We start from the raw sequence: 24,762 nt of genomic DNA on the forward strand, positions 1-24,762 counted from the left end.
GACTTTTTTGGTTGGTTGGGGTTTTTTTGGTTTGCTTTGGTTTGGTGGTGGGGGGGGTTGGTTTTTTGTTTGGGTTTTTTTATTACAAGAAACAGAACATCCTGTTTTGGAGCAAATCTCTGCTACGACCTTCTTACTGGCTGTTATCTCCTCACTCCACAGATTCTGGTCTCTACTTGTATCTCCTTTCCACTTTTGTCTCTCCCCTCCTGTGCCTTTTTTTCTTTTTCCCTGGCAGCACGTCAACAAAACCTAAACTAATTGACCTAATAAATCTTATTAATAATGTTCACTCAGTTCCTCAGTTCTAGCATCAACACAGAGTGCTTCAGAAGCAGAACGCGGTGGTTTTGTGTAGTCGTGCCGTTGCTGCATTCGCTCCCTGTGGAAATACGTTTAATTGTAAAGAGAAAGGGGTGTGTCCGGAGTGCAGCTGGGTCACTGTTGCGAGGGCCCTTTTTTTCCGGCAACATAAATCGAAATAATGTAATAATCCATGAATTCGGGTGCAAACAGGGGCAGGGGCACAGTCCGGACTCACCCCTCGGGCAGGGCCGCTCCGCTCCGGTCATCCGCTCCGAGTTTTCCTTCCGCCTCCACAGCGCGCGGAGCCCCGCGCCACAGCGCCCCCCGGCGGCCAAGGCGCGCTGCGCCGCCCCCGCTCTGGCCGCGCCCCGCCGGGCCGGGCCGGGCCGGGCCGCTCCGGGCTGCTCTGTGCTCTGCGCTCCGCTCCGGCGGGGCCGGCGGGGCCATGGCCACCCTGCGCCGGGATGGCCGGGTCACCGCCCTGCAGCGCCTGGGCTGCGCCGGGCTGGCGGGCGCGCTGAGCCTCAGCCTGACGGCGCCGCTGGAGCTGCTGACGGTGCTGGCGCAGGTGGGCACCTGGCACTGCCGGCGGGGGCTGCGCGACGCCGGGCGCAGCCTGTGCCGCACCGAGGGCGTGCGGGCCCTCTGGAAGGGGAACCTCACGGCCTGCCTGCGCCTCTGCCCCTACAGCGCCCTGCAGCTCGCCGCCTCCCGCCGGTAAGCGACCGGCCCGCGCGGGGGCTCCGGGGGCTCCGGGGGCTCCGGGGACCTGTGCTCCCGCGCCGGCCTTCGCGCGGAGGGGAGCGGATGGGAAGTGCCGAGTTTAGTCTAATGTCTCCGTCTCTGCCGGGTGGTTAACTGGGTGTGCGCCCTCCTCCCCAAACATGCGGACCCTTGCTTATAATTTTATTTTTTAATTTATTCAGCGCGTAGCGATTTTTTGGGCCTGGTGATATGCCAGCAATTGCTTATAAAATCATAGGTATTCTTCAAATGATGAGGGGTCGATAATCTGTTAAAATTCTTTTGCTCACGTTCCTTTAGAAATGAAGTTACAGTGCAACCTGAAGGTGTGGCTGTCACATCTCTTCTTTGCAACTAATTTGTTTAATTAATTTATACGCTTTCAGGTATTTATGTTGTTTGTATCAAAGAAAATAACAAAATCACAAGTCAAATATTTTGCCCTATCATGCAGGAGTTGTTAAGCAAATTTGATCGGTTTTGACGTTGATAGGTGACATTATTTGTTTTAAGATCTTGTTTTTGATAACACAGATACTAAACTAAGGTAAGTACTGGAAGGACTGCAGCAGGATGAATGTGGAGTAGTGCTGATGGTCTGCCGACCGTGCTGTTTCCTAGGATTCCCTTCTGCTGCCAGTATCTCTCGGCCTTTGCAGGGAGTGCCTGATTGTTTGTCCACACCAGCATGTTTTGCCACTCTGGGGGCTGGGCTTCATTTTTCTTTTTTTTTTATTGCAGTCAGCTGTTCATGGTAGTACATGACATTTCCGCCCAGCTGGGCGATGGGTTGTTCTGTTCTGGGCAGCAGCAGCGCAGCCTCGCAGGCACTGCCAACCCGCTGGGTTTGTCACTCATCTGCCCCAGCAAGTCACCTGCCCATCACTGCCTGCGCCCTTCAGGAGACCACAAATGCAGTGACTCTAAAACTGGGCAGCTTTGTTGTGCCATAACAGACACAGTGGTCAAACAAAGAGTGAGGTAACAAGCAGTAATTTAAATGTAATTTAAAGTTCACAGAAAAGGCAGTGTGTTGCACCAACATAAACCAGTTGATTTTGAGCAGAATTACTTCTTTGTTTGTTCACCTTGAAGCAGTGTATTCCCTTTGCAAGGCTAAAGTTTGTGTCTAGTTTGCACAGGGTGTTCTGAATTGCAGGTGGAATTAGGCTACCAGGAAATTAAATACAAGTTGCCTATGCTTAATCCTTGATACACTATTTGGGGATTTTTGAAAGTCTTTTCTACTGGAAGAGTGATGTGTATAAAGACAAGAAACGCAAAAAGAAATGTTACTGGGCAGCCTAGGTAAACAGTCCCAGGAGGAGCAGGACTGAGCAGTCAGCACCCTGGGGATGGTGACTCCCTTTGCGTGGACTCTTGTCTTTCCATGGTAGCTTGAAATGTTATCAAGTAGTGCCTAGAGGCACCCCACCATCTTCCCCACACATTTATGCACACACAGGAAAATTAGGCTGTTTGGGTTTAGGGACTGTATAAGACACACAGAAAAAACGGTTTATACCCTTTAGCTTCTGCTTGGCTGGGCTTTCTGCCCTGGGCCCTCCCAGGGCTTGAGACAAGTAGATGCAAGGATTTGTCATGCAGTAGAAAATGCACGTTCATGTGAAAAAACATCAACTGAGCAAGCAGTGACTTGTAAATATTTGCAAATTATTTTGTTCTGCACGTGGTTACACCATGTGGGTTAAATGTAGATATGCTGTTTAGATGTTTTAGTTAATGCTTCCAAAATAGAATAATACATTTCTTTACCTCCAGCTAAAACTCTCGAGTGTTTTTACTTGCTTCTTGCTGCCTCCAGGACATTTCTCCCTTATGTAGAAGTTTCCTAACATAGAAAAGTCCTTCAGTGCACCACAAATGCATGATTTGTGTGTAGCTTTTGAAACTGCTTCAATTTCAAATTTTCAAATTGGAACTTAAACTCCTGAGAATAATAGTGCTTGGACGTAAGTCTTCTCTAGAGGCATGTCCCTGTGGACCTTCCTGTCCCAACATAAGTAAAAGAAAAAGGTTCTGTTGCTCTCAGAAGGCCTGTGATGGCATTATCTACATATTTCCTGTTACGTGATGACCTTAACTGGCAGGTTTAACCAATGTCTTTAACTGATGATCAGATAATTTCTTGCAGATGTGTTTTAACTCATGGTAATTTTCATCCTGTAGATGGAAATATAAAAGAAAGATTTTCATCCTGTAGATGGATGCTTCTGTGGCGTTACGTATAATAAGATCTTGGGTGAATCACATGTTAAAGTTTCAATTCCTGCTGCTGAAGGGGCTTGTGGACAGAAGAACATTTGCATCAAGAATCATCTGCCTTAATTTTTCATGTGTTTTGTTCATAGTGCCATTAATAGTACTTTTATGTGTTTGCTTTAGACTTGTTACCCTTTTCACGGATGAGCTGGGCCATATCTCCCACTGGAGAGCCATCATGGCAGGAAGCCTGGCTGGCATGGTTGCCACCATTGTGACGTACCCCACTGACGTGATTAAAACACGGCTCATCGTGCAGAACCGGCTGGCACCATCTTACGAAGGAATTTTTCATGCTTTTTACAAGATTTATCATCAAGAAGGACTCCGTGCACTCTACCGTGGTGTTTCACCAGCAATATTAGGTAAAACAATAATGGGGTGAAATCACCTCAGGCCTGGTTTTTGTTGCAGCTGTGTAGTGTGTTCATTTGCTCACTTGATTTCAAAAGCCAACTGGAATGTTTTCTTGTAGAAGATGTGGAGATTTGCAAGGCACTGCAATACTGATAACCTTTGCTGCAGCTTTATTACTTCAAATTAGGACCAAGTGTGTAACATTTTATATATGATTAAGCATTCAGCAAAATACTCTTTTCCTCCTTTTATAGATGATCTAGTTGTGCTTGGATGCACAATTTTCACCATTAAACTCTTAAAGAGCATTTATATACACACACACAGAGTGTTTGTAACTCCTGTCAAGGCGTCAGTGTCTCCTGAACTGTTCAGTGAAACCAGTGTGAGCTGTAGTGTATAGTAGGTGTGAAAAGTAAAGATGAATTATATTTTCTCTTTACTTGAAATTACTTTTTAATTATTTATTTACTCTCCATAGCTTTTAAAAATGCCATTTAACTGAGTCCACTTTTTCACAATATGACATTATATAAAATGTGTAACGACAACAATAGTAATAAATGCATAATCCCACTATAAAACTGATGAGAGCATGAAAAAAGCAGAAGAGGCCAGAAGTATCCCTCATGAGCCTGACTGAAGACATAGCTCTGTTTACCAACAGAGCAGGTGCTAGAGTTGGGTTGGACTGAGAAAAAGCTTGTCACAAGAGAGAACCTGGAGAAACACCTGACCTGTCATGAGACTATAGCAGTTAATAATTCTGACAACGTGCACATTTTAATATGTAGATGTATGCCCCTGTCGCTGTTGTACTGGGGACGGCGAGAAAAGCGGCAGAACTCCAGACCAGAGGAAGGGCGATCTTTTAGGAATCGTTTATGTATCCTGGTTCACTTGAATGGCATAAGGTTATTGGTCCTTTGACCATCCACCTCTTAGAATGATTGGTTAAACCCTACAACACCCATTTCAAAATATTTCTCCAGTCAGTAACATAACAAGCTGCATAACAAACTACTGGAGGCAAGATAAAAATATTAGTTTACAAAAGCCTCTCACTGTTTACAGCTAGCATGTGTGTGAAAGCAAGACTTTCACATGGATTCTGGCAGAAAGCTGGAAAATTTCTCTACATCAAGCTTTCAGCATCCACATGCCCCTATCAGCACGTCTAGATGCTACAATATTGGTGTTTGGTGGTAAAGCTGGGACTAAAGAGTAAAGTTCTTCAAAATCAGGATTGGGTTTGTGGAATGTGAGGTGTAAATTGGCAGCAGCTCCTCCTATCTTTCTAGTTATGTGATGAGCAGCTCTCTTCTCTTAGTGTACAGTGTGTTGATATAATCCTGTCTGGTTTGCTTTCTAGGTGCTGTCCCATTTTCTGCAGGCTCATTCTTTGTTTACATCAGTCTGGACAAAATCTGGCAAGAACCCATATTTCATTTCACTCCTCTTCAGAACTTCATAAATGGCTGTGTAGCAGCTGCTGTGGCACAGACACTTTCTTTCCCCTTTGAGACTGTCAAGAGGAAGATGCAGGTACAGAACATTCATGTTACCAGTACTTTGTCGTAGGTGCTTGGTGCAAGACCTTGGGACAAGACTAGCCAGGTGATCATGGGTGCCACTTTATTTCTCTTACCAGTAGGCTACAGAGACTTTGGTTTTGTTGGGTTTTTTGCTCGTTTGGGGGTTTTTGTTTGTTTGTTGTTTTGTTTTGTTTTTAAAGTCTGGAAATTATTGCTACAAATGGGTTGCTATACCTTTTATGTGAGTTCAGGTACTATCATGGGATATGTGTATGCTCTCAGACTCCATCTCTGTAGCTTTATTTCTTTTCTTTTTCATAGCAGTTTCATCAAATTCTCAAAATTCAGAATTGGCATGCCTTCAGTGAAATACAGGCTGAAAGTTTGCCAGATGAAGAAGTTCAGTCCCCTTGGTGGTAGGCAGGACGAATGAGATCCATGTAATTTTCAGAGCCTGTGTGAATGCCATTTATGTCTCACCACAAAACAAACTAACTTGCTCAGTATTAAGTCTGAAGTATCATAATTGTCCTTGTTCCTATTTCTGACTCCTCTGGTTAACAAGTGACTTACCAGCTGCGGGTGCTGCAGTTTTCCTGGAGCATCAGCAACATGAGAATTACTGTATCTTCTGGATACTTTCTCCTAGAATTTTAACAGTAATGATGTGAAAAATACTCAAACCACACAAAACAACCCCTATCCCACAGCTTCCATCTCACTGACATAATTCACTTGCTGATATTGACTTTTCATTAGAACTTCATCAGTCGAGAGACAGTGGCTAGCTTTCATCATATGGTCGTTCTCAGGCAGGGGCATATGACTTTGGGTTTTCAGCCTAGTTCATGGGAATGCAGATTTATGGGAAGCTTTTGTGATCTTATTAGAAAAACAGTCATTTGTTGTGGCAGCCTTATATAGGTCCTTGCCCTCTTCATCAAGTGGTAGCCTGGTTGGCAAGTCACAAGGTAGCAAAAGGTCAGTGAAACTGTGAATTTGCCTCTCCTGCTCTGCGAGTTCCCCTTTTCAGGGCTCAGATGCTGTGTCACAGAAGCCTTCACCGCCCTCTCTCCATCTCGTAGCAGAGAACCTCAGCAACAGGAATAAGGACTGCTACCATACCAGCTCATGTAGCTGGTGTGTTCAGAAGTCAAGGTTTAAACTGAACCGTTTCATCAGGTATCTTAAAAAATATTTCGGACAAGAAAGAGATTCTGAGCACGAAAACTTGATCCTTTTATCCAGCTGTACCAGTAGGTCTAAGAAAAGCAAATACTCCTTACAAGCCTTCTTTTACTTTATATCCTTAGGCTCACAACAATACCGTTGCCCTAAAGTAAAGGCATGTACTGTGCTGTTTTCTTTTTAATATTTTACGTAGATGCAACAGTTACTTGAACATTCAGCTTTTGTAATCAGTTCCAAAGTAGGTTTTGGCTCTAACTGGTGCAATGTTTTGTGTCAGGCTGTGTTGTGACAGGCATATGAACAAGTGGGACAGGCCTGTGTTTCATTTTCTTGCCACTAGGCTGTGCTCTTCCACCAAAGGGACGCTTAAGTCATCCCATCGGCAGTTCCAGCAATAAGGGAACTGGGTTTATTGCCTAAATATGTAGGAAGTGGAGAGGCTAAAAATACTTTGCATGAAAAAAAAAGGCTCATCAACAGAGAGGGTTTCTTCCTCATAAGTGCATTGCAACACTGAATAGTGATTTTCTGAGCTTAGAGAAACACCTCCTGTTCAGTGATTTATTCTGAAGGCATGGGAGAAGGCAAAGGTATTTAAAAAGAACAAGCTGCTTGGGTGCAAAATCCTGTAATTCGTTGGAAATTACTTAATTCATGGAGAGTTGTCCAGAAAAGAGACCTGTTGAAAATGGCAATCCACGCTGATACCAAGAGCTCACTGGAACTCCTGCAAGGTTATCCAAGAAGTTTGTGTTTTCCAGCTAGCTAGGTATGGCCTAGCTTTGCAGGGATCAGCTCTGTTTTGTGCTTTCTGGTCTGTGCAGTTTGTAGGGTGCTGGTCAGAAGAGAAAAATTCCTAGTACAGCACCAGGAAAAGTATCATGCAAAGGGATGGACCTAGAAAGGGGGAGAATAAAGAAGGAGGAAAAGAACTTCAAGATATTTCAGAGTTCTGTAGAAAATGGGGGAGCAGATACTTCTGATCACAGTTTTTCTCAGACATCTTATTCAGTGATTCAGCTTTCTGGCTGATAGAAAGAGGGAGGGTACCAAAGCCTTCAGCTACCCCTGGGCCTGGTGTGTGCTCTGCAGTGCACACAGAGAAGTGCTAGGCTTTTTTGAGGCAGTGAATGCTGGGTTTGTGTATGAAGAGGAACCCAGCACACTGTGGAAATCAGATTCCCTTTCCCTCCCTTTTGTCCCAGTCTGACAGATGGAGGGAGTATGTTGCTAAAGACGACTTTTCCAATGAAGCTGCTGGTGATGGGGAGCCAGGGAGTTGTAAGACAATCTCAGGAGCTTCAAAAACTGAGAATCTAGGACACAAGGCTGTCTCCATTGATTCTGCAGTGGAGTACAGGCATGAGACCAGGACACCCAGTTCAGATCTTTACCTGATATGCTAGGCAGTCTTAGAAGAGTTAGCTCCATTCACCTCCTCATCTGGACAATGCTTGAATTGTTTGCATCGACTAGGAAATGAATTCTGCTATGGGAGGAAGGATAAGGTGCTATTTTTGATCTCCATTGTAATAATCTTGCTTCATCCTTTCTAACTTTACATATCTGAATCCTACACTTCTGACGTTGGCTGCTTTTGTCACTGACAGCTGTGGGAGTAGGAGCTGACTGTCAGCAAATAATTCTTGAGGAAGAATTGTGTTTTGGTGATGCTTTATGATGTCAGATTTGCTCTGTAATCATGGCTTCTTCAACCTTTGCTGTTAGAATTAAGATACTGTGTTTGCTATATATACCTGAATGTTTTTCTTAAAAGAAATGTTAATTAATATGAGTGAGTCTTACTGAATATTTGAGTCCTCTATGTTGTGCTTATCCTAATTTTATTCCTTTGTCTTCCTTTTTTCACTTTGCTTCTGATTGGCATGTTAGAGAATTCAGAGGTACTGTATGCATGTTTCAGCATGGAATTATGGCTTTTGTTGTGCATCTGTAGAAGGGGATTTGTGAAGGAGAGGGTTATTCAAAGGCATGTTCTATATTAAGTGTTTTCCTGACTTTTATGATGTATCAGTTTCTGAACAAAAACTTACTGATCTTTATATCCTTCTGACTGTTATTCTTGGCTTTCCTTCCTTACCTCACAATATAGTGTTCTTTGTTAAATTCAGGTTCTAAGCCATATTAAATTACTGCCCTTTTTGCCTTGCAAACTTGCATACAAGAACACTTCTTTCTTTTTCAATTTTTTTTCCTACCTTTAGCAGGGAAATTTTCCTTTGAATGAGTCTGAGTGTAAAGAAGCATTGGTAATGTTTCTACATTCCTACATCATCTTTTTGCCTATCATAACCTTCATAAGTGCCTATTGGACAGAGCATTTCAGTAAGGGAAGATGAATTTAAAGTTGTTACAGTCTGTACAGAAGATTATTATTAGAATGACATTCCTCCTAGGCTATGTATGGAACTGAAAACCTACAAACACACAAATGGTCAGTGCAAACCCAATAGCCAAGTTTGGCACTTCTCTCTGCACTCATGACATGCAGAGGTAGGCTCAGACATCCCTGAGTTGCACTTCTCAGCCTCTGTCCCAGACTGACCCGTGACTTTGGTAGTTTCTTAAGCAAAATGCACAAAGATGTCCTTAAAGCTTCGTAGATACTCCACAGCTACTCCTCACCTGCTTATATGAACAAATTTTGCATGGTTTTCAGAAGCTCAGCCCTGTCTCCATATTTTAATATCTGTGACTAAAACCTGTCTTAAACTTTCCTTCACATGTAAATGCTACTCAGGTATAGCTTTGCCATCAAACCTTTGTAATATAGAATAAATCATACTGTTAGTAAAGTGCAGGATTCAGCACATTTTTGGTGTTGACTGCACTGCATCCTCAAGCTGTGAGGACATCTCTCTGGGGAAAGCATTGTTCAGTGCTGATCTTTCTGTTTCAAAATGCAGGCTTTGACTTTGCTCCTGCAAATAAACAGGTTTACTGTTTTTGGTTAGTGTAGATTGTTGCCATTGTCACCCGTTGTCACCCAAGAAGTGGCCTCTTTACAGTGACAAAATTGAATCAGTTTGGCCTCAGCTGTCTATAAATCTGCAATGTGTTTTGGGGTTTTGTTGGATTTTTTTTGTTCTTTGGAACACAAGGTGCTCCACAAATGTGAAATCTGTTGTAAGTTACATAAATGCTATGAGTTAGTAACCTGAAGAAAACTAAGCAGTCATTTCCTTTGTGAAGTACCCTGTTTAAAGTAAAAACGTCTCTTTTAAAAGGAATACTGTTATTGAAGTATTTATTTAAAAATAGTCCCCTTGCTTGGTAAAAGTCAGTCTAGCAAGAACCCAGTGGCTGGGTTATAAAGAGTTTTGAAAAAGAGAATGATAAATGTTCCTTCTCTCTGCTGAGATGAGGAGAAGTTCTCCTGCTTTGCTTAAGCATGAGTGACTTGCAAAGAGTTCTTTGTCATTGAGCACAGTCACTGGGCTGGCGTGCAGCCTCTGGAAGCTCACAAGCTGTAGTGTCACTGCTGGTGGTGAGCTCTGTGTTCTTGTCAGCTGGGAATATGAAAGTAATTGGAGTCATGACCTGGTTTAAAATGAAAAAATCCTTTTTGGGTCATGTGGTTCACATGACATCTGCAAAGCATACGTGCTCTGAGACTTTGTGCAGGGAGACCCTTTAATAGTGAACAGCATGGGAGCCTTAAAAGTTACAGAAATTGAGCCATTTGATCACATAAATTCCATGGTGTGGAGAGCAAATAAGGAGCAGTATTACTATTTCTAATATGATTTCCTAAGTAAGGCTTATATAGTTGCTAGCTGTCTTTCCTTGTGTTGCTAGCTGTCTTTCCTTGTCCTTACTCCCAATAACTTTTGGTCCTGCTGTCCAACTTCAAGTTAACTTGACAAAAGAATGGAGATTTCCAAGATACTAACTTCCATCGAGGGTTGTGAAAAGAAGTGCACAGATAGGTGAAATATTTTAGAGTCTCATCTCTAAGGGGGAGGCTGCACTGTGAGTTCTTACTTTTCTTACTTCTCCCTATGATCTCATGCTCCCCTTCTTCTTGCTGCTGGGGTTCAGGCATCAGCCAGGTTCCCATGCCCTGGGTGGTACTTGAATTTGGGACCAGCCTGGGTCCTATGATTATCAGCAAATAGGTAATAGGTGTCAGATTCTGGTTGTGGTAAAATCCCTTCCTTCCTTCTCTTTTTAACTATATCTGAATACTTTGAGCTACCTGTGATTTTTATTGTTTCACTAATGTTGTTATAAAGATATTTTATACCAGTTTCTGAAGTTGTTGCAGAATACTGCTCTGCTGCTTAGGGAACTATTTGGTCTGGTAAATGGTTGAGACAATGCTTGAAAAAAAGCTATGGAGCATAGCTTTGCCTTCTGTAACAGCCTAGATCAGCTTTTATGAATCTGAACAAATGTTGTAAGAATTTCCCTAGATCCCCAGACTTCCACAGGAGGAAAGCGTGAAGACTGACTGACTGTCAAGTTGAAACACTGAACAGTGTTAATAGGAAAATTGAATAAGAGGAAGAAATTGTAGATCAAGAATTGGAAGCAGGACTGGGCTGCTTTAACAATGAGGTCTGCTTTGTCTCTAAACCTGTTCATCCAAGAATCTGTGGTGTGATAATTATGTAATACTCACCTTGAGGTAGTTTAGCATAGCACTGCAACACAGTGGCCTGCTGAAGAAAAGCAGGAAAATACATTGCACCAGTTTGAAATGTCGGAAGTCTGAGGGATGGCAGAATGCAATTCTCTCCAAATGATCTTCCCAGACACTGAAGTGGCCACCAGGCCCCCAGTCTGAGATTTGGTAGTGCCAGCTGATCGTGTCTGCCAGCCTCTTACAGCTGCCTCAGCTCTGTGATCAGTGTGGTGTGAGAGCTCTTTAATCTGCTTTGGGACAGATCAAATGGGTTAACTCAGCCCACCTTTTTAAACTCTGTAAGCTCACCCAGCAGACAGGACCTGACATGGGCTGAGTTTGCTGCTGTTCACACACAGCTATTAGAGACATAGCTTTCAGCCAGGAGACAATAATGTCTCTGGAAGTACAGCTATTACTGTTACCCCCAATGTGAGTACTTTTGCATCAGTTGTAAGGGACAGCCTTGTATCCATTTGTCTGTGCTTAGAGTGATGTGCCTATGAAGTGTGAGGTGACTAATTATGGAAAATACTCCATGAACAGGAGCTAAAACTTGATGGACACTCTCTTCTTTTATAGGTGATTTATTTTGATTTGGTGTAAATCCCTAACTCATCCACATCAGGCAAGTGAAAGGATGACCTGTGAAAAGTCCTAATCCTGTAAAAAATTAGTTTTCTCAGTTCCTAGATAGGCAACAGGAGATGCAGGAACTAGCATTGCCATCCACTCTGTGAAGTGTGGGACCAAGCTAGTCTGCCTAAGGGTTTGCATCACTAAATAAATTAGTGCTAATGTGCATGAAAATGGTGCACCCATTTGTACGGCTTGAGCTGAACCATCATGAGGCGTTTGGAAGCCACCCAGAGCTGCCCATGCAGGAGGTTTGCACTGCCTTGAGGAAAAAGACTTCTATATTCTGTATTAAAGACTTTTTCACACCGCAGGTGTTAAAGCCGAGGAAGCTTAGGCTCAGCAACAAAGCAGGGATTCTGCAACAAACTGTGAAGCCTCAGGCTACAACAGGCCTGATGATATATGTTTAAAGCAGAGTCAAGCTTTTGACCAAGCATGAAGCTGTTTTGCTCCTCGGTGCCATTCTTCCCAGAAAGGCATGATTTGGCCCCAGTTCAGGTTACAGAGGAAGGGACAAGGTGTTCTTGGAGTGCAGGACGCTGGAAATCAGCTGTGCTGTGCTGCTCTGAACCGACTGTATCCTGATAGCTCGCCATGGTTTACCTTCCTGTGTTCCTGAATACCTTTGGGTGAACTTTAACCAGGAGTAAGTCAGCATTACCAAACCACTGATAGGGAATGACTACCGAGTAAGGCTGACCTCGAGGAGGAAGGATTGGTTAAGCTCAAGAGAATGATTTTTTTCTCCCCAAAATATTAATATGTATTTACGTTTAAATTCTTTTTCCATTGTAGTGGAATGAAACACTCTTTCAAGCATCCAGTCTTCACTTGAGTGAAATTTCTGTTGACTGGAGCACTATTAACTTGAATGAAAACTGCAATCCTTGTCCTTCAGTTTCCTTTGAACTACAGTTGCACTTGCCTGTTGCATGTGCCCTTATTAACTTAAAGACTTCTTTTTTTAGCTTCCAGATTAAGAGTGTGAACTCTTGAGCTGTCTGTAAATTGTCTTCCTGTACTTTTTTTTTTAAGTGATCAGAAGTGTAGGACACCTGAATCTGTTGAAAATATGTAAACAACAAGCAGTTTTACTCTATCTGCCATCAGAGTAGCATACCATTGATGACAGCTATTCACTGCTAGTTATCTTTTATATTCTGTGCTAAGAGTACTGCATACTCAAAAAATAAATAGTAAATATTTGTACCAACAAGCTTTATGAACAGGGAAGAGGGGGGAAGTACATGAATTAAATTTGTGGATTCACAGTCTCTGATACATGTGAATACAAATAATTGCAAACCAAAATGTCCCAAAAAACCAAGTGAAAAGTTTGTATCTGCACAGGAGGGGGGGGGGGGTGTATAATTGAAAAGGTCTGTGAGATCAGTTCCCAAAATGGGATTATGTTGTTCTGGCAGTCACCTCATAATGCAGACAATGGGAGAGATGGTGTCTGAAGAGTCTTCAGGTCATAATTAACTATAACAACCTGAGTTTTGTCATGACACTGCACCCTTATTTAAATATCTTGTTTATTTTAAAAAAGTATAAGTGCAGGTAGTTGGGCATTTTTTTGTACATGTTTCTCTTGGGTTTAGAGTGTTGCAGTAGAACAGTGGATGTGTTGCAGTGACACAGTAGACTTGGTGGTCCCTGGATATAAAAATGCTGTGTTTGTGAGAGAGCAGGTGGAGCCAATTCTGCATTTGATGTACTTTAATCACTTAGAGAACCCCTTGTCCATCAGAGGTAAAAAGATAAGCAACTTATCTACTCGCAGTCGTGCTACTACTATGAGTAACACCTTGGCACTGTATCCCCAGCCTCCTGCAGTTTGAGACAGCTGTAACTGGGGGGAAGGAAGTCTTTGAGAGAGTTCCTAACAAACAGGTTTCCATGCAGCTGCCCATACTGTCAAGGGGTGTCAAAAGAAAGGAATTCCAGCTGCTTTGAAGTGCATGAAATTCTCTGTCATAAACCTGACCATTTTTGGAATGAGATTAGCTGTTTGATTTGTATGTCATGGTAGGTTTCTGCAAAAGAGGTAGAGAAACCAGTTTGATCTGTTTTGTTGCTTCCGTTTTCTGGTTCTGGTGCCATAGGGTGGTTGTGAAGATTGCAGTGAGGACATGCTTAGATGGAGAACCACCAAAACCCACAGCTACTGTTTTTCATGGACAATAGTGCCAAATGAAATGCATTTGCAGTATTTTTCTTCTATTAATAAGTTTTAACTTAATTTAGCAGTGTTCCAAAATACTGAAGTTTTAATTACACACTGATACAGTTTTTAGTTTTCCTCTTGCAGAAGGTGATGCTGAGACTCTGTGAACAATTGTAATTTAAATACTGTGTGTAGGGTCCTAGAAGCATACAGCTCCTGTAAAGCAGGAGGGCTGGCAACACATAATTCACAGACTGAAATCTTAGAAACAGCTCTATCTATGGAGAATGGTACTATATATAATTTCAGTAAATCTCTTAAGAGGTCAGTATCTATGGGCAGATCAGAAATCTAGGGGTTTGACTTACCTGTTCCTTTTTAACTGCCTTCTGGAGGTGTTTACTGTGTTACTGAAACCTACACAGTGCTTGTCACTTCCTTTGGTGTTGCAGGCAAGAGTACTGTAATCAAAACCTTTGATCTGTGCCTTTGAAGTGGATACAGTAATGAAGGGGATTAAGTCAAACTCAAGCAGCTAAATTCTGGCAGGCCATGCCCTGCCTACCACAAAGGGACTGAAAAAGGAAGGGAATCACACATTAATAGCATTCTTGCATTCCTGAAACATTTCAGAAACCTGTCTTTCTTTACTGCTTGGCTGTTTATAACTTCATTTACAAAAAAAACCACCTCACAGAACCTGACTGACAGTCCAGAAAGCAGAACAGGGTTTTGAAGCCAGTTCTCCTATGAGTGCTATTGCATTTTTAGGGATACTTTCATCATTTTAGTTTTCTTCTAAGCATTGCTGGTGCTAATATCACCATTCTTATGGAACTGGTTTCTGAAGTCTCAGTTGGAACACTCAGCATCTTCTGCAGTACAGACATGAAAGCCTTTGTGCAGAAGGTTTTTACCTGTTACCTGCCGTAAGAGGTATTTCACTTGCATTTCAATCAGGCAGAAAAAAAAACTAGGAAAAAATCATGATCTGTGATTTTTTTCAGACAAAGGAGACTATGTCCTTAGTGCGGTGGGTAATCAGGGGGTTTTTGTCAGCCTTTAAATTTTGACAGTAGATTTGCCAGTAATGCAAGGGAATGCAACAACCATTTGATTAGCAATTTCTCTTATACCCAGAGCATCCGTTTTGATATGTTTGCATTTCTAGCATCTCAGTTGCAAGGTACTTGAAATGCTATAGCTAAGGCATCTAGAACATGTCATCACCACTTGTCAGTTCTGAGAGGCTTGTCATAGGCTTAGCAGCTCTGAGAAGCTACAGGTTAGTCTGGACAAGGAGTGAAAAATCACTACGCTGTATGGTGTTTCACATCAATGTGGGGATCATGATACCCATATTCATCAATCAATAACTGTACAAGCCCAATTTTTATCAAACTTCTAGCTTAAGTTAAGTTTGCAAGTCATCAAGCTGTGTCCTGGGGTTCCCTGACACCAAAGTGTCACTTGCCGTGTGTTTGAGAGAAACCCTGGTTTGTCAATGTAAAAAAAATCCATGCCTGCATGTGCACAGATGGATGAGGATGGGATTATTCAAGGTCAGGTTATCCTGTCTGTGCTAATGCAATAGGAGATTAATGAAGAAAGGATTTAGCTGTTAAAAATGACCAACTACACTTCTTTCATGTGAACAGACACTGTACTGCAGTTGGAAGTTCAGCTGCCACCCAACAGGATTCTCCCCAGCTAACTTTTAACTAGTCCTATCAGCTGAACACACTGATATGGGAGCATGGGCACCAACTGCTCACCTGCAGCCCTTGGTGGGCCTGAACAGCCTGGGCTGAAATCCCCATCCTTCCATTTCTGCCGTGCTGCTGCTCCTCAGCCTGTAGTGCGGTTCATGCTTCTCACAGCAGTGCAGACACAGCTTCGGCGGCCAGAGACAAGTCAGCTGGTTCAATCAGAGTTACAGGAGGGCAGTGTGGCTTTGGGGACCAGGTCCAAGCTTCCCTCTCATAGTGTTCCACTGACAGGGATGTGAAATATCTCTACCTGGACCTGAGCAGTTGGCATGGGGCTGACGGGATTTGTGGCTCTGGTTAAGCGGTTTGTTCTCACAAGGGTGGGATTTATTTCTAGTAGTGACATGGTACAAAAGGAAGTGCTGTGTGAAATTACTGTTCACTTTCATACCTATCAAAGAGTGAGTTCTTTCCATTTTTAATTGTATTTTAATGCAAATTAGCGGATACTTTTGGGAAGAATCCAGATCAGTCTGTTGAAACCTGGCGTTGACTGTTCCATATATACCAGAATGGAGAAAATAATTAGTTTACTTTGGTTTTCTCTGCTTGTTCTAAGTCCCTCTGGGTGTCTCTTGACAGGCCCAGAGTCCTTGGCTTCCCCACTATGGAGGAGTTGATGTCCATTTTACTGGCATGGCTGACTGCTTTCGGCAAACTGTGAAAAACAAAGGTGTGCTTGGACTTTGGAGTGGACTCACACCCAGTCTGCTCAAGGTGAGGTTTTGCTTTCATCCCAGTCAAATACTATCCTGAAGGAATCAAGACAGTTTTGGACAGTTGGGGATAGAAAGCTTATGACATGCCTTTGTACTTAGTAGCTTACAGATGACAGAATCTGTGACAAAACAGGTTATAAACTAGCTTTGGAACTTGGTTTGGTTGTATTTCCCCAAATGCAAGCTTGGCTTCTAGATATCACCACTTGAAAGTTCATTTCAACATCTTTAAAGAAGGGAGTGCTCCTAACACACAAGGTGTGGAATGGATGGGGGATTGCAAACAATCCACTTAGGACAGCTAAACAAGTTCTTCTTGTGACCTGAGCTTCTGTAATTTGACATGTTGCAGTGAGCTGTAAAGAAAAGTGTGCTTGTATAAGCCAGTTGCCCAGAAGTCCAAAGCAGTGCTTTCAGCCAGCTATTTAATGCATATGTATCAGTTACTGCTGCCCTTGCTGACTTGAAAGCATGAAATAAAGCATGGTAGCTTAAACAGAAGGTAATTTAATTTACATAAATACGTTTTATAGTGCTGTGATGAGGATTACCTACATAGAGTACTACAGGTCAGCTAATGAGTGCTAATTGAGTGACAGTGTGATTGTGATGGCCTGCCTTACCTTGGCTGATACAAAGCCAGTGGCGCTGGAGCTGCTGGTTCTGCATGGGGCAAAAGAAGAAAGTTGTGTAGTTACTCCAGTGTATGTAGAATAAATTCCACATTTCCTACTGGGATTTGCTGAGATTGCTTAGGATGTGCTTGGGTATTTGACAAGTTCTGGTAAACTATAGGCTAGCATAGGCCTTCTTCCTCACAATATTGTTATAATTAGTTATGTAACAACAATAAACTCCTACTGTTAGCATGCTGCAGCTGCCAGCCTAGTTTGAGATGAGACTCTGATTTTACAGAAATGAGGACAGGTCTATTAGCAGATCAGATCTGAAGTCCTAGAAGTTCCCTTTTTTTAAAACATCTAAGCTATGGATGCTACTAGTGAGTCTAATTCTTTTTTCTTATATTGCTTTTTTATCAGATTGTGCCATACTTCGGTGTTATGTTTAGCACCTTTGAATTCTGCAAGAGGGTTTGTCTCTACAGAAATGGTTATATTGAATCTCCTTTAAATTACAAGCTAACACCTGGCGTTGACCAGAGCTTACACCCACAAGAACTTAGAGAATTAAAGCTCCTCCGAAGAGAAAATTTTGAGCCAAGGAAATCAGCACTTGAAAACTGACATCAGAGTGTCCACTGCAGATATACAGGTATCTTTCTTAAGGAACTTTGCAAGAAAGCCATGCTGAGCTACAGGTACTGACATTTCAGTGGATTTCATGGTTCTTGTAGTGAGACACCTGTGACAGGAAAGAATAAATCTGTATTGCATTTGCTGAATGGACTTACAAGCACATAGTGAAGAGCCAAGATGCAACTAGTTTGAAAACTCTATACTACTGGAACTTGAAATGACATTATTTTAGGTGCTTTTTAATACTGAATAGCTGTTTGAGATTAAACCAGTTGCAGAGAGGCAAGAGAACAGAGATGAGAGTATAAATTGTCTTTGAAGACATTAAGAAAATGAATTTTTTAAAGCAATCTGAGATACCAAGTCAGCTAAAAATAATAAAACAAAATAAAATACATGCAACATGCAAGAATTTCTACAGAAATCTCCAGGTTTTTAGTGATACTGTTGGACATGGTATTCTACAGAGTAAGAATTAGTCTTAGTTCAGTCACACTCCTAAATCCACTCCTCAGTTTTTGAGACATACTTGAGAATAATAATTTTGTCTGAATCTCCAGCATAAAATGAAAGTATGCTGCTGCAACTGTGCTTTTGCTAAGACAGAGCTGTAATGTGCAAAATGGATTGTAATACACTGGAATGACAATCTTGCAAACTTAAGTGCATACTCAGAAATATTCCTCCCTTTCTCGTGCATTGTTATTGCATGTATGTGAATTACTTCACACTTAGGGAACTTAAGAAAAACTATTTTTCAAACTGGAATATTTCCTGGAAAATGCAGTTCTTAAATGTGTTAGATATTTGAGAGCCACAAACTTTGTCATGATGTTTAGGTACTTTTAAAGCTTTATTTTTTTATTAGACCACTTTTTAGTTCCAGAGCACAGACCTAAGCCTACTATGCTTCTCTGGACTTGCCAACAGAATAGCACTGTGCACACCACCTGCGATTGATCCACTTGAACTGCTGTGCTCCAGGGGCTGCAGACAGGTCCTGTAGGCAGGAATCTCTCTGCAAGAGCACCAGGTTACTGCCAGTGCCACTGCAACTGATGGGCCTCTTGGGAGCTTTTGGACAACAAAAGATCATCTCGTGTTATACCTGAGGAACCATGGTGTTGCTCCAGTTCCTTTGTAGAAATTCAACTATGGAACAGCCCCATCCCAGTCCCTTCTGATAGAAAACCAAAACCCCATGTCCATGGGGGGAAGGTGGCTGTGCCCCTGGCAGCATGGGAATCACAGCAGCTCAGGAAGGTGTGTGCACACTGGCTCCAGCCCAAGCTGCAGCAGCCTGGGCTCAGCACAGCATTTGCTGCTTTACACAGCTCCTCGTCTGTGTTTTTGCACTGTTTATAACCCATGATGAGTGAAAATACATAAGTCTCAGAAACTGCTTGGTTAGTGCATGTCACAGCAGGATGAGGCATTGCCAAATCCATGCAGGAACAGTCTGTAACTGTGGACAGAAACTTGCAGAAAGATTTGGGATAACTGTAAGGCCTGCCTTGCACCTAGAACTCATTGCTGATGTATCTTACAGCTGAAGTCTTGCATTATCTCTCTTAATGGACTCACTCTGTTCTGCTGCAGTGGTGCCTCATACTGATTTTTTTCCTCAGAGAAGAAATGCAAGCATTGATAACAAGAAATTAAAATGGTAGAGAGCAGATCTGGTGGCTTATGCATCACACTGAGGCTGTAAGTGCTTTTGGTTCTCATCAACCTGCCCAGTGACCGTGTTTCTCTGTGCCTCAGTTTTCCCACGGGCACAGGGCAGGTAATAATACTGAGACTTACTGGACAGGTATGGATATGGAGATGTGAATTGTAAACATGTTGGGGAGGATTAGATTTCTTGCCTTGTCCAAGCATACCTGTATGGTTTTTACTAACACTGTATTTCTAAATAGATTTTAAAGATTGAATGGGTGCATATGAATGTCTGATCAGCTCTTCAAACCTCCTAAGAGTCAAGTGAGTCAAAAAGTTATCTCTAACTTGTTTCTGATGTGCTACTACCACCTTTGTATCATAGTGCACTCCTATGACCTATCAAGCACTAACTCTTTTATCAACCAAGCCTGTCCTTTGTAATGACAAATACGCATGATAAATCCCCCAATAGGCAGCACTAAAATATTTGTCACTGAAAGAAAGCGCTTCATCAGTGGATCACTAACATGTGAAATGGTGTATGACCATGAAGAACCAGGCAACAGCATCGCTAAATTCTTGGATAGGTGAAGTTCTACTCGAGTGACATTTGGATGCAGCTGTGTGATAGGGGGGGCGGGTGGTACCTGGTGGGGTGTGTGCCTATCTGAGCATCTCAGCTGAGCTTTGCACTGTGACTACTGAAGGAATCCATACACGAGCTGGAGCTCGGTCACTCCTAGAGCCCTGTGTGTGCAGGGTGACAGTATCCTGAGAGGTGTCTGAGCGAGGGTCTCGGCTACGCGTGAGAGAGATGGGGGTCTGTACATGTCTGTAGATGAAGCAGCCTCAGAGCCCGCCCCGTTCCAGCCTGCGCCGCGGCTGTGCTGTGCCCGGCTGCTCTCGCCATAGCATTGGGATGGCGCTGAGGGGCCGAAGGGTCGTGGTCACGGATGGCCCCGTCACCGCCAAGTGGTGTGCCCGGGGCAGGGATAGGCGGTGTGACCAGGCCGGGGCCACATATATGTAAGACTGTCTCGCCCGCGGTGCTGGTGGGATCCTTCATGCCGGGATGCCCCGTCCCGCGATGCTTTATCCCGGGATCTCCCATCCCGCGGTGCCCCGTCCCGGTGTGCTCCATGCCGGGCTCCCCCGTGCCGCGCTGCCCCCGCCCGTCACCGGGGCCATGTGCCCCCCACCGGTTCCAACGGCGGCCCCGTCCCCCTGCGGCGGCCACGCCCCCTGCCGCAGCCAATCGGCGAGCGGGAGGCGCGCCCCGCCCACGCTCGCGCCCCAGCCCCTATATTAACGGCCATTGCGGCGCCCCCCTCAGCGCCGCCTCCCGCCTCCTCCGCCCGGCATCGCCTCCCGCTCGCGCCGCTCCCGCCATGACCGATGCGGCCGTGTCCTTCGCCAAGGATTTCCTTGCTGGCGGGGTGGCGGCCGCCATCTCCAAGACCGCTGTCGCCCCCATCGAGAGGGTCAAGCTGCTGCTGCAGGTGAGCGCCGGGGGCCGGGGCCGTCCCAAGGTCGCCGCAAGGAGGGGGGGGCGGCGGCGGTGGGCCGGGGGCGCGCGGGGGAGCGGCGCTGACGGCGGCATCTCGGCCCCTGCAGGTGCAGCACGCCAGTAAGCAGATCTCCGCCGACAAGCACTACAAGGGCATCATCGACTGCGTGGTGCGCATCCCGCGCGAGCAGGGCGTCCTCTCCTTCTGGCGCGGCAATCTGGCCAATGTGATCCGGTACTTCCCCACCCAGGCCCTCAACTTCGCCTTCAAGGATAAGTACAAGCAGATCTTCCTGGGCGGCGTGGACAAGCGAACGCAGTTCTGGCGGTACTTCGCCGGTAACCTGGCATCCGGGGGTGCCGCCGGCGCGACCTCCCTCTGCTTCGTCTACCCCCTTGACTTTGCCCGAACCCGCCTGGCAGCGGATGTGGGTAAAGCCGGGGCCGACCGGGAGTTCAGTGGGCTCGGTGACTGCCTGGTCAAAATCTTCCGCTCAGATGGCCTTGGGGGCCTGTACCAGGGCTTCAGTGTCTCTGTCCAGGGCATCATCATCTACAGAGCCGCCTACTTTGGCATCTATGACACCGCGAAGGGTAGGTTGACCGAAACAGCACTAGAAGGGACATGCTGGGCTGCAGCAGGCCTGTAGTGCATTTTGATAGTGCTGGTGGCTCACCTGCCGTTCTCATCAAAGCCTCTCTCCTGCAGGCATGCTTCCAGACCCAAAGAACACCCACATTGTTGTCAGCTGGATGATTGCTCAGACCGTCACTGCTGTCGCTGGTTTGGTCTCCTACCCTTTTGATACAGTTCGTCGTCGCATGATGATGCAGTCTGGCCGTAAAGGAGGTAAGTTTCTACCTCACTGTATAAGAGTTATTGGGCATCCCTGAATCAATAGCTGATGGTGGAGCTGAAGTGAAGGCAGAGTGGCTTGGCTTTCATCAGCCTGCATAGATATCCTCATCTCTTGTACGCAGGGGTGTAGGAGGGGCTGCAGAAGCAAGTGACAGGAAGGGACACAAATGAGTTGGCCTGTGCAGCACAGCTGTAAGGTGGCATGCACAAGTGTATGTCTGTAGGTAGGAACAGCAAAACTTGCCCAAGGATGTTGCAAGCCAGTGTCTCTGGGACAAGAAAAGGCAGCCTCCTTAGCAGGCACAGCCTGGCCAACTGTGCAATAACTTTTGGGTTTGGAAGTGTTGGTGTCAAAGCAATGAGTTGCTGCCTTCTGCTTGAACCAGTCCTTCCAGTGTCTCCCAGGGACAATGCAGCAGCAACATCTCTCCTGGGCAGTCTAGTCTTCTGATGTGCTAGTATTGGAGAAAGTCAGCCAAGAAATGGAATGCACTTGCGGTTTTAAAGCTAGCAGATATATGAGGCTGTTTCTGACCTGGATGTTGGGGGTCACAGGCATCCACTTCCTAAAGCTGTCTGTCTCCTGCAGCTGACATAATGTACTCCGGCACTCTTGACTGCTGGCGGAAGATTGCCCGGGATGAGGGCTCCAAGGCCTTTTTCAAAGGTGCATGGTCGAATGTACTCCGAGGAATGGGTGGTGCTTTTGTCTTAGTCCTGTATGATGAAATCAAGAAGTATACATAAGTTGTTTCCTGTTGTGAACTGGCATGTTGTTCTATGTAGTCTATGACCGTTCATGGACTTGTTTGAAAACCATCTAGTTACTAAACAGTGGTGGCTGATGTTTATACAGGTTGGCATGGGGCAGGGGTGACTGCCTGCCCTGTCTTTATCAAATTATTCCCCCTGATGGGACTCATGATGATTTCTATTTCAGTCATTCCTGCTTAAAGACTACAGAGAAATAAAAATCCAAAACCAATTTTCTTCATGTCATGTTTGTTCTTACAGCAGTTGAAGTATGAGGGGGTTGGGGGTCTCAGCAGTTGTAGAGAAAGAGGAAGATGAACCATCTCCATCCTGCAAGCCTCACTACTTGCTAACTACTGGCAGGTAAATACAGTGCAGGCTGCCACAGAAGCTAGGTAGTGTTTCCTCCCCAGGGGAAGTCAGTAGTGTAGGCTGGAATGGGGACTGAAGGGCTCACCCAGTGGACCTCCCTGAGACTCCACTAACCAGAGATGATGGACTGAGTGTGTGCTACAGTCCTGCCTCTAGCCTGTCTGCTCCTTGGAGCTCGGGAAACCTGATTTTGACAATGCCAAGTGCCTAAACTGTGTGTAAAGCACAGCACTCCCCATGGCACTGAATGCCTGGGAGGCTGGAGGAATGTCTTAAGGGAGTGTTTGCTGCTCTCTGGAGGAGCAGAGCTTGTCATCATGTTCTCTGCCTTAGAAACTGAGCTACCTACTTGGGCATGTTAAAACGCAGCCAGAGGACCCAAATGCTGCTGGTCTGTATCTTCCCTGGCTAGCCTTGCCCTCACAGAGGGTGCTGTGCTGTGGGGATGCAGTAGCTGAGCAGAGACAGCTTCTGTACCAGCTGTGCTTGCTAGGCAGGAAGCTGCATTCCCAGGCACTTTCCTTACCCCTGGAACTTAAGGTTCAAAATTCCAGGGGAAGGGGAAAGTTCCTTCATGCTGCTGGGACAATTTGGGTAAAACTGCAAGATTGAGCAATGTGTGTGGTGTGGCCTTTACCCAGATATCTCTCTAGGTCTGTGAGTCACCCCAGTGAAGCTGCCTGGTTTCTGCCTGGGGATCTGGAGTGGTGAGTGGATGCTCTCCTGGTCTTCTGCCCTTCAGATCAGTGAGTCTCCTCACTTCCCCCATGCCTTTGGTCCTTTCTGGCTGCCTGGGCCTCCTCAAAGCAGTTGATTTCAATCACTGAAACCAATCTCAACCACTGCCCAAGGCAACTAAACAAGTCCTTGTGTTGCAAAGGGTGAGAGTTGTTTTTATTGCTGCAATCTAAGCAGGGCAGCCAGGCATGAGAGCGCAGCACCTCCTCTGCTGCAGGTGGTGTTGGCTTGCTGGGGTCTCTGTAAGTGGGCACATGCATTCCTGATGGGAGACAGTCTTGTGCCTCACAGTTGAGCCAACTGTCCTTGCTGATGCCTTTCAACTGCCCCTGGGCTGCTGCAGTATGAGATCCCCCACTGCCTGCTATGGAAACGAAATGGGCTGTAAAGGTGAGATGTGAAGCAATGCCACAAGCAGTGGGCAGTGCTGGGGGCACAGGCAGCAGCCTGGCAGGGGACTATGCCGTGGGGCAGCTTTCCCAGGGAGCCCTTTCCTGTTGTGCAAGTGCAAGCCTATTAATTAAGGGCTCTCAGCCTCCTGCTGCTAAGCTCACCTGAATTTCAAGGGCTGTTCTGAAATGCTGCTGATTGCTGAGCATGGGGCATCCCTTTCCTGTCCTTTCCTCCACAGGGAAATGACCAGGCCGTTGGCACAAGGTAAGTGCATCATTTCTTCTTGAACACAGTGGCGGGTGACTGAGGCACTGACCTGGGCTGTTGTGCCAGGCTGCAAAGGAGCTGAGCTGGGGAATCCCTAAGTGCTTAGATGTACAGATTGTGCACTGGACTTGGGGTGCAGGGCTGACACTGAGTGAAATGGGTTTTAGCTACCTGCCCTATCAACTGCCTTGGGGATTCAGGAAACAAGAATGTGTTTCACGGCTCTTTTTAGCTCTGGCAGGTGGGAGATGTGGGGCAGAGCCCACAAGGGGTTTTCCCTGCAGTCCACTCTTGGGTAGCACAGGCTGGTAGGCATTCTGGGGTTTTAACCTCCTTCTCCTGGCAGCTCCCTGGGAGCAGCTTTATCTGGGGACCAGGCTGGGGGCTTTAGCTGCTGCTGTTGCCTGCCACAGGAGCACACTGCACAGGGATTAAGGGCTTTGTTCTTGTGGCAAGATTGAGGCATGGGAAAGGGACTGGGGCCAGCCAGTGACAAGGCAGCAAGCTGAGTGCAGTCCCTCCAACACAGCATTGGGCTGTGCTGCCCCAAGGATGGCATGGATGGGGGTGGATTTTCCTTTTAAACGTAATTCT

At 45.1% G+C, this 24,762-nt stretch overlaps 2 protein-coding genes across 2 annotated transcripts; both read left to right on the forward strand.

The window, feature by feature from the left end:
• The first annotated feature begins 679 nt into the window (after positions 1–679).
• Positions 680–17,763, forward strand: SLC25A43 (solute carrier family 25 member 43). Its single transcript, XM_069015299.1, has 5 exons — positions 680–1,023; positions 3,457–3,698; positions 5,063–5,235; positions 16,225–16,359; positions 17,402–17,763. Exons 1-5 carry the CDS (start codon positions 752–754, stop codon positions 17,603–17,605), a joined length of 1,026 nt encoding a protein of 341 aa, XP_068871400.1. The 5' UTR covers positions 680–751; the 3' UTR covers positions 17,606–17,763.
• Positions 17,764–17,860: 97 nt separating this feature from the next.
• On the forward strand, positions 17,861–22,630 carry SLC25A5 (solute carrier family 25 member 5). The gene is made up of 4 exons (XM_069015298.1): positions 17,861–20,778; positions 20,894–21,380; positions 21,496–21,636; positions 22,235–22,630. Exons 1-4 carry the CDS (start codon positions 20,233–20,235, stop codon positions 22,390–22,392), a joined length of 1,332 nt encoding a protein of 443 aa, XP_068871399.1. The 5' UTR covers positions 17,861–20,232; the 3' UTR covers positions 22,393–22,630.
• Positions 22,631–24,762: the final 2,132 nt, after the last annotated feature.

This window comes from Aphelocoma coerulescens, chromosome 4A, assembly GCF_041296385.1.
Source record: "Aphelocoma coerulescens isolate FSJ_1873_10779 chromosome 4A, UR_Acoe_1.0, whole genome shotgun sequence".
Taxonomy (NCBI): domain Eukaryota; kingdom Metazoa; phylum Chordata; class Aves; order Passeriformes; family Corvidae; genus Aphelocoma; species Aphelocoma coerulescens.

Coding starts and splice junctions, on each gene's coding strand:
- SLC25A43 (XM_069015299.1), top strand. CDS start 752: ATGGCCACCCTGCGCCGGGATGGCCGGGTCACCGCCCTGCAGCGCCTG. Junction 3,699..5,062: donor TGTTTCACCAGCAATATTAG/GTAAAACAATAA, acceptor TTTGCTTTCTAG/GTGCTGTCCCATTTTCTGCA. Junction 16,360..17,401: donor TCACACCCAGTCTGCTCAAG/GTGAGGTTTTGC, acceptor CTTTTTTATCAG/ATTGTGCCATACTTCGGTGT.
- SLC25A5 (XM_069015298.1), top strand. CDS start 20,233: ATGGCCCCGTCACCGCCAAGTGGTGTGCCCGGGGCAGGGATAGGCGGT. Junction 20,779..20,893: donor GGGTCAAGCTGCTGCTGCAG/GTGAGCGCCGGG, acceptor CGGCCCCTGCAG/GTGCAGCACGCCAGTAAGCA. Junction 21,637..22,234: donor GCAGTCTGGCCGTAAAGGAG/GTAAGTTTCTAC, acceptor TGTCTCCTGCAG/CTGACATAATGTACTCCGGC.